This window comes from Saimiri boliviensis, chromosome 9 (genome assembly GCF_048565385.1).
Source record: "Saimiri boliviensis isolate mSaiBol1 chromosome 9, mSaiBol1.pri, whole genome shotgun sequence".
Classification (NCBI taxonomy): Eukaryota; Metazoa; Chordata; class Mammalia; order Primates; family Cebidae; genus Saimiri; species Saimiri boliviensis.
This window is the reverse complement of record NC_133457.1, coordinates 127,039,506-127,052,278: the sequence shown is the minus strand read 5'-3', so window position 1 is coordinate 127,052,278 and position 12,773 is coordinate 127,039,506. Positions and strand designations below refer to the sequence as shown.

Genomic DNA, 12,773 nt, shown 5'->3' with positions numbered 1-12,773 from the left:
CTCGCCGCAGCGCCTCTGGGCCCCGGTCCCGCTCCCAGCGAACCCACCGCAGGGTCGGCTCAGCAGCGACGCTTCCCCTTGGCTTCCGCGGTGAAGAACTACCAGCCGGCGGTCAATTAGCCCCGGAGCGGCTGTGACTGATTCATGACTATTCTGTACAGAAGCTAAAATGAACCAGACCTCATATAACCACATGGCTTGATTTTCATCCTACTACTACACAGGATGAAAAAGTCCTAAGGCAGGTGGGTTACTACAATTTGTGTAAAACGGTATAAACCAGTGGTACGTTTTATGGGCCCAGAAAGTGCCAAAGTTCAAAACTACGGAAGCAGCGGCGGGAAATGGGGAGGGAGGTACAGACTGGTCTTTGGTGCTGTCGTTTCTTAAATGGAAAACCTGACGCAAATTACTTCATATTTCTTAAGTCTGAATAGAGGATTTCAAGGTGTTCCATTTTATATAGACAGACTTACTGACTTTAAGACGGGATCTCCCTGCCGCCCAGGCTGGAGTTCCGTGGTACAACCACAGCTCCCCGTAGCCTGGACTTCTGGGCTCAAGGGATCATCCCGCCTCAGCCTCCTGAACAGCTGGGACCACAGGCACAGACACTACACCCAGGGAATTGTAAACTTTGATCTCCCTGCTGCACAGTTTGGTCTTGAACTCCTGGGCTCAAGCGGTCCTCCCAGTGTTGGGATTATAGGCAGGAGCCACCACACCAGGCCGATCCTGAGTATTTTTACTTTTTCTCCCAAACTGTTTTCGAGAGACAAGGTCTCGCTGTGTTGGCCAGGCTTGTCTGGAATCCCTAGGCTCAAGCAATCCTTTTATCTCAGCCTCCCAAGGAGCTGGGATTACTGGTGCGCACCACTGTGCCCAGCTCCTTTTTTTTTTTTTTTTTTTTTTTTTTTTTTTTTTTTTGAGACGGAATTTGGCTCTGTCACCCAGGCTAGAGTGCAGTGGCACAATCTCAGCTCACTGCAACCTCCACCTCCCAGGTTCAAGCAATTCTCCTGCCTCAGCCTTCTGAGTAGCTGGGATTATAGGAGCACCCCACCACACCCAGCTAATTTTTTTTTAACGGAGTCTTGCTCTGTATAGCCCAGGCTGGAGTGCAGTGTTGCAATCTCGGTTCACTGCAACCTCCGCCTCCCAGGTCCCGGTTAAAGCAATTCTCCTGCCTCAGCTTCCTGAGTAACTGGGATTATAGGCACGCCCCACCATGCCTGGCTAGCTTTTGTATTTTTAGTAGAGATGAGGTTTCACCATGTTGGCCAGGCTGGTCTTGAACTCCTGACCTTGTGATCTGCCCACCTCGACCTCCCAAAGTGCTGGGATTATAGGCGTGAGCCACCGTGCTTGGCCAATTTTTTTGTATTCTGCCCCCCACCACCCCCGAGATGGAGTTTTGCTCTTGTTGCCCAGCCTGGAGTGCAATGGCACAACCTCAGCTCACCGCAACCTCTGCCTCCTGAGTTCAGGCAATAACTGTCTCAGCCTCCCGAGTAGCTGGGATTAAAGGCATGCACCCATTTTTGCATTTCTAGTAAAAACGGGGTTTACCACGTTAGTCAGGCTGGTCTCGAACTCCTAACCTCAGATGATCCACCTGCCTTGGCCTCCCAAAGTGCTGGGATAACAGGCATGAGCCACCACACCCAGCCTCTTTGCTCCCGTCTTGATATTTAGAAAATGGAGGTGAAAAGGCCGGGCATGTTGGCTCACACCTGTAATCCCAGCACTTTGGGAGGCCGAGGCAGGCAGATCACTTGAGGTCAGGAGTTCAAGACCGGCCTGGCCAACATGGTGAAACCCCGTCTCTACTAAAAATACAAAAAAATTACCTGGGCGTGGTGGTGGGTGACTTAATCCCAGCTACTTGGGAGGCTGAGGCAGGAGAATTGCTTGAACCCAGGAGGGAGAGGTTGCGGTGAGCCGAGAATGCACCACTGCACTCCAGCCTGGGGGACAGAGCAAAGCTCCGTCTCAAAAAAAAGCAAGAAAGAAAGAAAGAAAAAGGAAATGGAGGTGAAAAGAGAACTAAGCGAATGGGAGCGCTTGTCCACATTTGGACCAGGCAGTAGGGAAGTGAGGTTCCAGCCACAAGGGGTGCCAGGGGGCTCCTAAGGTCAACTGCTAGATTCACTCTCCAAAACCAGGGATCTGCAGGACCAGTAAATAAGACACACGTGTGATCTGCAGTGAAAACATTTATTTTACAACGTAATCTTTATTTTAGGTCAACATTCAGACATACAAGACGGAGATCACCATGCGAAACCAGCCTGGCCCTTGGAAGTGTATGCCCGGGCCAGGGTCAGCCGGAGCTCTGACAGCGCCTGCACCCAACACGGTCGGACTCCAGGGCGCTAGCGACAAAACCAGGGCATGGACAACCAGCTTCCATGTGTTTGCACTGGATTTTTAAAAACAATACATACTTCAATGTTAACTTCTTCCCCCACCTGGCTTGAAACATCTCCCCAATATCCAGGAAAACAAAATCTACCAAAAGGTGCCGCTGGCAGGACCCCAGGCCCAGCCCCTTCTGGAGCATGGTGCTGTGTGAACTCCTCTGGGGCGGGCCTGGGGCCAGGACAGGTCCCCTTCCCAGGCTGCCCTCCAGAGGCAGCTTTGCCACTGATTGTATCTGTTGCTTAGAAAATTGGCTTTAATGTTTTAAGGGAGGGAAGGGTTTCCGGTCACCTCCTAGATTTCACACCGGGACACACACCTGGGTCAGGTGAGCACGACACAGCGCCCCCAGGACGGGCACCCGACCCCACAGACCAGAGGCCAACGCTGGTGGGGCCATGGCAGTGCCCTGGGCACACACACTGCACACAGTGGGCTCAGCTGGCCCTTCTATGCGCCCGCCAGGAAGGCCTCCTGCAGGTCCCTGCCCGACTCGTCCAGAACCAGAGGCCGTTTGAGAGCCGCCTTTTATTGTCCTTGCTGCTGCCCGCTGAGAGCAGCACGACACGCTTGCTGCGTGATATATACATATGCACATATGTACACACACGGACACATCACAGCCCACACTCACAGCATGTGACGACGCGAACCGTTGCTGGTAAGGACAGTAAAAACGTAGCTTTTGCCGATTCCACAGGAGGATGATTCACAATCAAAGTAACAGACACAGGTCAGTCCTCCGCCACAGGGGTTCACAGCTCCAAATACTGGGAAAGGGTGAGATCAGTCACTTCGAGTCCCCTCAGGAGACACCCCACAGTAGGATGCACTGAGAGCCAAGGGAGGGCGGACAAGACCCAGCCGCAGCCTGTGTGCTGGTGCCCCTGCAGCACCCGGCCCACCCCGAACAGGTGCCCTGGGCTTGGCAGGGGACACGCAGCCCCCGAGAGCAGTCTCAGCCGCCTGAGGCCCCAGGGTTTTTCCTGGACGGCGGCAGCAGCCGACGGAGATGACGCGTCCTGCTGGGCGTGCGCACACGCCAGTTTCTTTCTCTAATAGGTCCCCACTGGGTGCCGGCTGCATTAACTGAACATCAGAACTAGGCAAGTTCACAAACAATGAGCAGTAATATCTAAAGCAGTTTAAAAATAAAGCCAAAAGGAAGACAAAAATCCCACGTCACCGAGAGGGGACAAATCTCCACACCAGCAGCTGCCGTAAAAGGGCCGCGGGGCCGCTCCCACACCTCCTGCAGGTCCGAGCCTGGCCATATTGCCTGGACTCCTCGTGAGCCGGACAGGCCCTGAAGCACAATGACGCCAGCAGGCCCCTGGCAGCCGCGCCCAATGGTCTGCTCTTTGCCCAGGCCACACTCGCTCACTCACTGCCCGCGGAGTCAGGAAGCTCCTGTCACTGCCACCAGCAGGCTGGGGTGCCGGGGGCATCCTGGTCAGTTAGCATGTGGACAGGGAGGCCTGTAAGCTGCCCCAGGGGCTCATCGCCTCTTTTAATTAACAGGGTAACGGTCTACTCAAGAAAAAGAGAAATAAAACCCAGGAGTTATCTTTTTTCCTTGAATTAATACAAGGCCTTAAAACCAACAGCGCAGAACACGGAAAACGGGGTTTGTTTCCAGGTCAGGCAGTGAGAGGAACTCCAGGCCTGAGGGTCTGGGCTTCCTGGGGGGTCTTCTAATCATGATCACTACCGTGAGAATTGTCATGGCATGATTTATTTAGGTTTTACAAATTCTGCAGGGGACTGGGTTCCACAATCCTCCAGACCTGCTCCTCTCCCCCGCCCTACCCCACCCTCTTTGGGGAGCTGCATGGTTCTAAAAAATGGTCCATTGGACTCTGTAACTGAAAAGCCTCCTGGCAAGTGGTCTGCTCTGATGGTACCAAAGGGCCCTGGAGGGTTCCAGCCACAGAGCTATGTGAGCCGACAGAGGGCCTGGGGGGCTGAGCCAGCCCCGGACGGGCGGCTTTCTACCTTAGGTCCGAGCTTGGAACCTGGCTCTTGGCCAGTCTGGGGAAAAATAACTCACTTCCTAAGTTACATCTATAAAAATTGCAAAGGCTGCCTATGGCCGGCCTCTCAGGCTGACCTTCCTGCTATGTTGAGTGGCATGGAAGCTCTTACTGTCTCACCACCTCTTACTCAGGACGGGCCAAACAATGAGTCTTTATTCTTTTAGGAGAGGTCTGATTTTGACAAATTATTTCTAACTTAATATCACAGTGCATATCTCTCCTCATTCAAATGTCTTCATGATCATTTTATCGAGAAAAACCAAAGGAAAGTGGGACAAACACAACCGCCCCAGAACCTGGTGCCGGCAGCCGGCTCACGGCCCACGTGGGCATCTGCAGTCGGGGGCAGCTGGGGGAAACCGGAACCACGCCTGAGCACGTCCAGATCTGCCTCACATCCATGCCCCTCTGGCAACTTCCCGGTCACCCTGAACCTACCCCTCCACACAGCCTTGGGTGGGCCAATGAGGGCAATGCATGAGCTGGGATCACGAGTCAGCAGGCAGGTAGGGAAAGGGAGCTGGAGGAGACTCGTCTGGTTAGTCTAAGCCAGAGCCAAGACACAGCCTCTTCCTCAGCTTCATCTCTACTGGGAACTCTGCGGAGGCCATTGTGGATGTTCTGCAGAAACCAGGCCCACCGGAGTCTGCAGCACGGGGCCAAGGGCAGAGCCAGCACATCCCAAGAGCCACAGAGTGAGGGCAGCTCTGACCCCTCTGCCAGCACAGGCTTGCTCCCCTACTCTGGGTGCCACCTACAAGGTCTAGGATGCACAAGAGACTGACTTCCAATGGTCCACATGTGGATTCCGTGGTCTGGCTGCTGGCCTCCCAGGGACCCAACCCTCCTGAGCCAGAGGGTCCCTCTGGTCCAGTCAGTCCTTCCTCCAGGGACCTAACGAACCTGGCTCTGCCTGAATCATCAATGACAGGGCAAAGGCAAGTGGGGCAGACGGGAGCTCTGGCAAACACGGGAGGAGGGGTCTTGGGAGAGCCGCCATCCCCAGCAGCTGGGTGCTGACGCATGCACGATCCACTCTCTGACTGTGGCTCCTCGGGCTGTTCCTACCATCTGTGGTTCCAAAGGTCCAAAAAGGGCTCTGGAAAGGACTGCTGGGCTGGAAGGAATGTGGAGAACGACCCCAGGACTGGGGAGGGGGAGACTGGCCCCATCGATCCAGCTTGCAGCCCCGGAGAAGGGCAGGATCACCAACAAACAAGCCCAATGCGGGCGAAGGACGCGCCTCCAAGGACCTGAACCGCAGAGTCCACGCAACAAGGAGACCCAGGCTAGGATGCTGTGCAGAGGACGTGGCATCCACCTCACAAGACCCTCTGATGCTTTCCACACCAAATTCACCCAAGGGAGAAACCCTGTCACAAGGCTCAGGAAACTACAGTCCCCAAGCCAACTGTACCCAGCAGACACCAAGGAATGATGGTGACGCAGGGAGGACGTGCCCCGCCCCTTCTCGGGCCGGAGGAGGGCCCTGCTGCCCCTTGCTCAAGGCTGGAAGCACAGCGTGCGGCCCAGACCCCGAGGCCAGGACGGTAACACAGCTCCTCGAGGCACCACCTGCCTCCAGCCCCTCCAGCCCAGGGAGCAAGGGCAGCCCCGTTCTCCTCGCCCCCCTGACCAGCTGCCGTCACCCCTCACTGGACCACGCTGACCAAAAGCCGGGAAGCAGCTCCACCGTGCGGTTAACGCGGCCATGCCGCGGAACATCCACAACACAGACATGGAACAGAACCCCGCACATGCTATTAAAAAAGGAAAAAGAACAGAAGACCGTAGCTACACTGCTTTAAATACTGCATGCTACGCACTTCGTGGGTCAAGGGTCGACGCTGGGCGGGCGTGGAGGCAGGAGGGGCGTGGCCAGGGCAGGCAGGAGGCCGCCTTCCCGTCTGTGACTACAGTTCATGATTCTAAGGTTGGCGTGGCCGGTGCTGCCTCCTCCCCTGACCACAGCTGCTCCCGGCTTTAGTTGAACCCGTCGGTGTGGTAGCTGGGGTGGGAGTCGGCTGTGAGCTGAGTGGTCTCGGTGGCAGATGCCGGCTGTATGACGATCGGCGTGTCTGTGGCCTCTGAAAAGCAAGCACACAGCGCACTGCACAAGGGCCGCAGCCTGGCGGGCGCCACCAACGCTGGTCCTGCGGGACGACTTGCGGCACCTGGACAGACGCTCGCAGGGAGAGGCTGCTCGCTGACCTCCACCCCGCACGGCTTTCCTCCGCGGCCTTGGGTCACCGCCAGCCCTCGGCCCTCGGCCCGCCCCGCCTGCCTGCCGCCCTGCCCCGCCTCGCAGTCCCTGGGCTCTAAGGCTACCGCAGGTCAGGTCACGGTGGGGACAGCTCTATGCGCCTGCTTTACCTCAGGGTCCACGTTCACACCTCAACAGTCCCAGCTGCCACCACAAACACTCGCGGCACAGTGTCAGTGCCCTCCTGTTTGACAAGACAGGTTGACACGTTCAGGGCCCAGTCTGGCTCTGCCCCACACACACACTCGGGCCCTAGGGCGGGCACTCACCCCTCTCGTCGGACTGCAGCTGTGCCTCCAGGTCCTCCGGGGACACGTAGAACTCTGTTTCCTCGCCCTCGGGGGCCTTGGGCTTACACTTGCCGCAGCAGCAGTTGAAGCAGCAGCACAGGCAGCAGCAGCAGTAGCAGCACGTCAGGAGGCCGCAGAAGACAAACAGGGCCTGGGGGGAGAAGGAGGTGGCGTCGCACGGCCTCCGAGGCCCCTGGAGAGGGCAGGGCTCCCGAACGCCCACAGCTTAAGGCAGGGGGCGGGCAGATAGGGACACTGCCTTCCAGACAGGAAGCAGAAGGAAAGAACTGAGGGAGGGACGAGGGGAGATACAGAACCAAATCCGCTGCTTCAAGAAAAGCAGTCTCCAGGCTGTGCACGGGGGCTCACGCCTAGAATCCCAGCAGTTCGGGAGCCTGAAGTGGGAGCACCACTTGAACCCAGGAGCTGAAGGTGAAAGTAAGCTAGGGTCGGCCGGGTGCAGTGGCTCACGCCTGTAATCCAAGCACTTTGGGAGACCGAGGCGGGGATCACCTGAGGTCTTGCCTGGCCAACATGGTGAAACCCCATCTCTACCAAAACCAAAAAATTGCTGGGCATGGTAGGGGGCACATGTAATCCCAGCTACTGGGGAGGAGGCTGAGGCAGGAGAATCACTTGAACCCAGGAGGTAGAGGTTACAGTGAGTTAAGCTTACACCACTGCACTCCAGGCTGGGTGACAGCAAGACTCGATCTCAAAAAAAAAAAAAAAAAGCAAGCTAGGAATTTACCACTGCATTCCATTCCGGGCAACTGAGGAAGACTCTGTCTCTAAAACTAACTAACTAAAAAACACTTTATAAGGATGCAAGTGAGGAGGCCGGCGACTCAAAGTCAAATACAGGCTTCTCACAAAGGCCATGCAGTCATTCAAACTCTCTGGCCTTATATATGACAGACATTTGGAACAAAACGAGGAAATAAAGAAACATCAAGGGTTATTTCCTCTGTCCTGTGAAGGACTGGGAGCCATCTACAGAAGAGAATCTGGTGGCTCCGCACGGCTCTTCCTTGGGGCAATCTGTGCACTTTGGCTTGTTCCAGGCAGGACATCAAGTCAGTGACACACCCTGCCCATCAGGCAGGGTGGGGAGAAAGGCTCCATATGCCCAGAAACCACTTCTCAGGAGTGCAGAGTGCTGGCATCAAACACATGGCATCAGTGCCGGAAACCCTGCAGGCCTGGAGTGACCTCAGTGCGCGCACGGCAGGCAGCTCGCCCCTCACCTTGGCCCACCAGCTGGACAGCACGAAGTAGGTGTTCACGTTCTCTTCCCCAAACTGCTCGGCCACGTAGAGCCCCAGCGAGCCGTACTTGTCGTAGATGTTCCTTTTTGTGGCGTCCGTCAGGATGGCGTGGGCGTTATTGATCTCCTTGAACTTGTCTGCAGCCTCCGGGTTGTCAGGGTTCTTGTCGGGGTGATATTTCAAGGCAAGTTTCCTGCAAACCAAAACCATGTCCTGGCTCTGTCCCGGCCTTCTGTCCCACCTCATCCACTGCAGGGTATGGCGGAAGGAATGTCCACCCAGACCAACTCACTGTCCGACTCTCCAGGGTTGCAGAGGCCAGGGACAGAGGCAAGCGCTACCGTCGCTTCAGCTAAAGCTCCCGCCCTGACCCAGCCTCAGAGGAGGAGGCCCCACGGGCAGGGAGGGCCTGGGCAACCTGGGCTCTGCGGCACCAAGGCCAGCGGTGGTGTCCCAGCCCACTACCTGCAACATGTGCCAAGTGAATGGTAAGCATGGCGGGCTGCAATGGTGGCCTTCTAACATGTGCCTCCGAACTACACAACGCTCTCGCACACAGGAGGACGACGATCTGAATGGTATGGATTAGTGATGTTGCCTGTCTTTTAGGTTACTCGATGGAACTGTACCTAACAGTGCAGATCTTCAAGTTCAATCAGAAAAGGCGGCAGCAGTGTGGGGTCTCTGTCATCACTGCGCTAAAACAAGGGGACCACTGGACCATCTGGACCAAAGTTCTGCCTGTTCCTGCCTGGGAGTCCCGAAACAGGTTCTGACCCTGATTCCCTGTGGAACCGTGAACAGTTATTAACTACTAAGCTATTTTTTGTTGTCAAGAGAACACGGGGCCAGGCGCGGTGGCTCACGCCTGTAATCCCAGCACTTTGGGAGGCCGAGGCGGGTGGATCACGAGGTCGAGAGATCGAGACCGTCCTGGTCAACATGGTGAAACCCCGTCTCTACAAAATACAGAACATTAGCTGGGCGTGGTGGCGCGTGCCTGTAATCCCAGCTACTCAGGAGGCTGAGGCAGGAGAATTGCCTGAACCCAGGAGGCGGAGGTTGCGGTGAGCCTAGACCGCGCCATTGCACTCCAGCCTGGGTAACAAGAGCGAAACTCCGTCTCAAAAAAAAAAAAAAAAGAGAACACGAATATAATCATTTTAAGCTATAAGGAGCACATTACACATACAAAGGTGTCATGGAGCTGTGACCAGTTAAATGCTGAGTCGGCCAGGATAAAGTATATGCAATGGTTCTCGGTAAAATACAGACTAAACCGCATGGGGTGTGGGTGTCTTCCTGCGGGGATGTGGGGTCCACACTTGTCTGCTTACCGATAGGATTTTTTAATGTCATCTGAGGTTGCGTTCTTGTCCAGCCCAAGAACGTGGTACAGCGACTCCCCAGAGGTAGACAGTGAGCGCTGTCTCTGGTCTGCCATGTTAGGCTAATCTAGAAGAAAAAATAAAAAGAAAGGATCACAAAAGATGGATGGAATTACCGAGTGCAGAGCTGATGGACTTTACTCCCTAAGACCACTCAAAGCACAAGAATCACAGGCTGCCTCGTGGAGTTTGCAGTGTGCACACAGATCCCAGGGCATGCAGGGGTGTAAGAGGCAGTCCTAAACGGGGGACAGAGGGCTGCAATATGGCTGCCCCAAGCAGATCCTGCACAGTGAGAGCTACATACTGTAGGCTGGGTGCGGTGGCTCACACCTGTAATTCCAGCAATTTGGGAGGCTGAGGCGAGAGCATCGCTTCAGCCCAGGAGTTTGAGGCTGCAGTGAGCTATGATCACACCACTGTGCTCCAGCCCAGGAGACAGAGTGAGACCCTATTCCTAAAAAAATAATAATAATAATAATAAACTAATTAATTAAACATGAATATTGTAATCCCTAGAGCAACCTCTGCATAAAAAATGTAAAGCAGTTGAACCAGGACCTGGGACCTAGGAGGCGAGGCTGCAGTGAGCTGAGATCGCACCACTGCACTCCAGCCTGGGCTACAGAGCAAGACTCCATCTCAAAAAAAAAAAAAAAAAAGCAGCAAAGCAGTATAAGCTAAAAAGTTAAAAGAAAAATGAAAATGAGGCCGGGCACAGTAGCTCACACCTGTAATCCCAGCACTTTGGGAGGCCGAGGCAGGGAGATCATCTGAGGTCAGGAGTTCGAGACCAGCCGGACCAACATTGTGAAACCCCATCTCAACTAAAAACACAAAAATTAGCTGGGCGTGGTGGCAGGCACCTGTAATCCCAGCTACTTAGGAGCTGAGGCAGGAGAAATGCTTGAACCCAGGAGGCAGAGGTTGCAGTGAGCCGAGATTTTGCCATTGCACTCCAACCTGGGCAACAGGAGTGAGACTTCATCTCAAGAAAGAAAAATGAAAAGGAAACTCTTAATATAGGAAACAAATAGAAAATTAGTTGGTAGATCTAAATGCAAACATACCAATAATTAAATTTAATGCTAGTAGACAAAAAACTTCAATTAAAGGAAGGGACTGCCAGAATGAATAAAAATGCAAGACGCAACTCTAATTTTAATACCTTTCTCAGAAATTGACAGAACAGACCAAAAACAGAATCAGGAAAAACATCGATGTCCTGAACAACACTAGCAACCACCATGACCTGATATTCATAGAACAGCCAACATCTACCACCATAACCTGATATTCATAGAACACCATGACCTGATATTCACAGAACACCCAACATCTAACACTGTATATTCACAGAACACCATGACCTGATATTCATAGAACACCCAACATCTACCATCATAACCTGATACTCATAGAACACCCAACATCTAACACTATATTCACAGAACACCCACCATCTGCCACTGTTACCTGATACTCATAAAACACCCAACATCTACAACCGTGACCTGATACTCACAGAACACCCACCATCTACCACCATGACCTGATACTCATAGAACGCCCAACATCTATAGAATATATGTTTTTTTTTTTGAGACGGAGTTTCGCTCTTGTTACCCAGGCTGGAGTGTAATGGCGCGATCTAGGCTCACCGCAACCTCCGCCTCCTGGGTTCAGGCAATTCTCCTGCCTCAGGATTACATACACGTGCCACCATGCCCAGCTAATTTTTTTGTATTTTTAGTAGGGTTTCACCATGTTGACCAGGATGGTCTCGATCTCTTGACCTCGTGATCCACCCGCCTCGGCCTCCCAAAGGGCTGGGATTACAGGCTTGAGCCACCGCGCCCGGCCTAGAATATATGTTATTTTTAAGTGAACACTGTATACTGACCAAGACATACCACGTTAGGGCTTAAAACTGGTTTCAAGAAGTTTAAATGAAAAGAAATCATACACAGTACACTCCCCGACTTAACAGCTATAAACTGGAAACCCAGGAGTAAGATATAGCAGAAAACTTCAAGTATTCTTTTTTTTTTTTTTTGAGACAAAGTCTCACTCTGTAGCTCCAGCTGGAGTGTACTGGCACTACCTTGGCTCACTGCAACCTCTGCCTCCCAGGTTCAAGTGATTCTCCTGCCTCAGTCTCTAGAGTAACTGTGACTACAGGCATGAGCCACCACACCCAGGTAATTTTCTATATTTTTAGTAGAGACAGGGTTTCACCATGTTGGTCCGGATGGTCTTGAACTGCTGACCTCAGGTGATCTACCCACCTCAGCCTCCCACAGTGCTAGGATTACAGGCGTGAGCCACTGCGTCTGGCCCCAAGTACTCTTCATATTCAACAATACATCTTCAGCTAACATGTAGCTCAAAGTCACAGGGGAAATTAGAAAAGATTTTGAATTGAGTAATAAATACAATGTTTGTGACAATTAACTGTATGTCCCCTTGGCTGTACTGTGGGGTACCCAGATTAAACATGACTTGCAGGTGTGTCTGGGTGTTTCTGGGTAACATCTGGGGGCTCAGGAACGACAACTGCCCTTCCCAGTGCAGGTAAGCATCACCCCAATCTATGGGGTCCTGAACAGAAAGGGGTGGGAGGGGTTTGACTGCTTTCCTTCTTGCCTGCCAGACTGAGACGGGCCACAAGTATCCTGTCCTTGGACTGTATTATTCCAACGCTTTCCTCAACCTCCAGCAAATGGCAAAGCAGGGGACTTTTGTCTCCATAATCAAGTGGGCCAATTCCTCATAATAAATCTTCTTTACAAAAAGGCACAGATACTGGCAATGTTTTTCTGGAGAATGCCGACTAGCACAACAGATTAATCAAGGTCTAAGGCTCCACCTCAGGAAGCTACAAAGTAACAAACCCAACATAAATGGAAGGAAATCATAAAGAACAGAAATCAATGAAAACAAACAGATAAATTTAACAAGCCAAAAAAGTTGGTTCTTTGAGCAACACGAGGAAAAAAGGTTCATCACTACAGATCCTAGAGGCATGAAAAAGATAAAGTACCAACAACTTCATGCCAAGAAATTAGGAAAATTAGAGGAAATGGACAAATACCTTGAAAACTACA

General features: G+C 53.0%; 1 protein-coding gene across 5 annotated transcripts in view; it reads right to left on the bottom strand.

Annotated features, from left to right (window-relative positions):
* Positions 1–2,203: 2,203 nt before the first annotated feature.
* Positions 2,204–12,773, bottom strand: part of DNAJC5 (DnaJ heat shock protein family (Hsp40) member C5) — a 43,149-nt gene continuing 32,579 nt past the window's right edge. For 4 of the 5 annotated variants that reach the window (XM_074406808.1, XM_003932680.4, XM_074406807.1 and 1 more), the window contains 4 exons: positions 9,616–9,733; positions 8,258–8,471; positions 6,990–7,161; positions 2,204–6,544 (listed from right to left, as the gene is read on the bottom strand). In XM_074406808.1, the coding sequence (XP_074262909.1) occupies positions 6,441–6,544; positions 6,990–7,161; positions 8,258–8,471; positions 9,616–9,722 (597 nt within the window). In that variant the 5' untranslated portion in view covers positions 9,723–9,733 and the 3' untranslated portion in view covers positions 2,204–6,440. Of the gene's footprint in view, positions 6,545–6,830; positions 6,905–6,989; positions 7,162–8,257; positions 8,472–9,615; positions 9,734–12,773 lie in introns of all 5 variants that reach the window. The other variant, XR_745474.3, reaches the window with a different exon arrangement.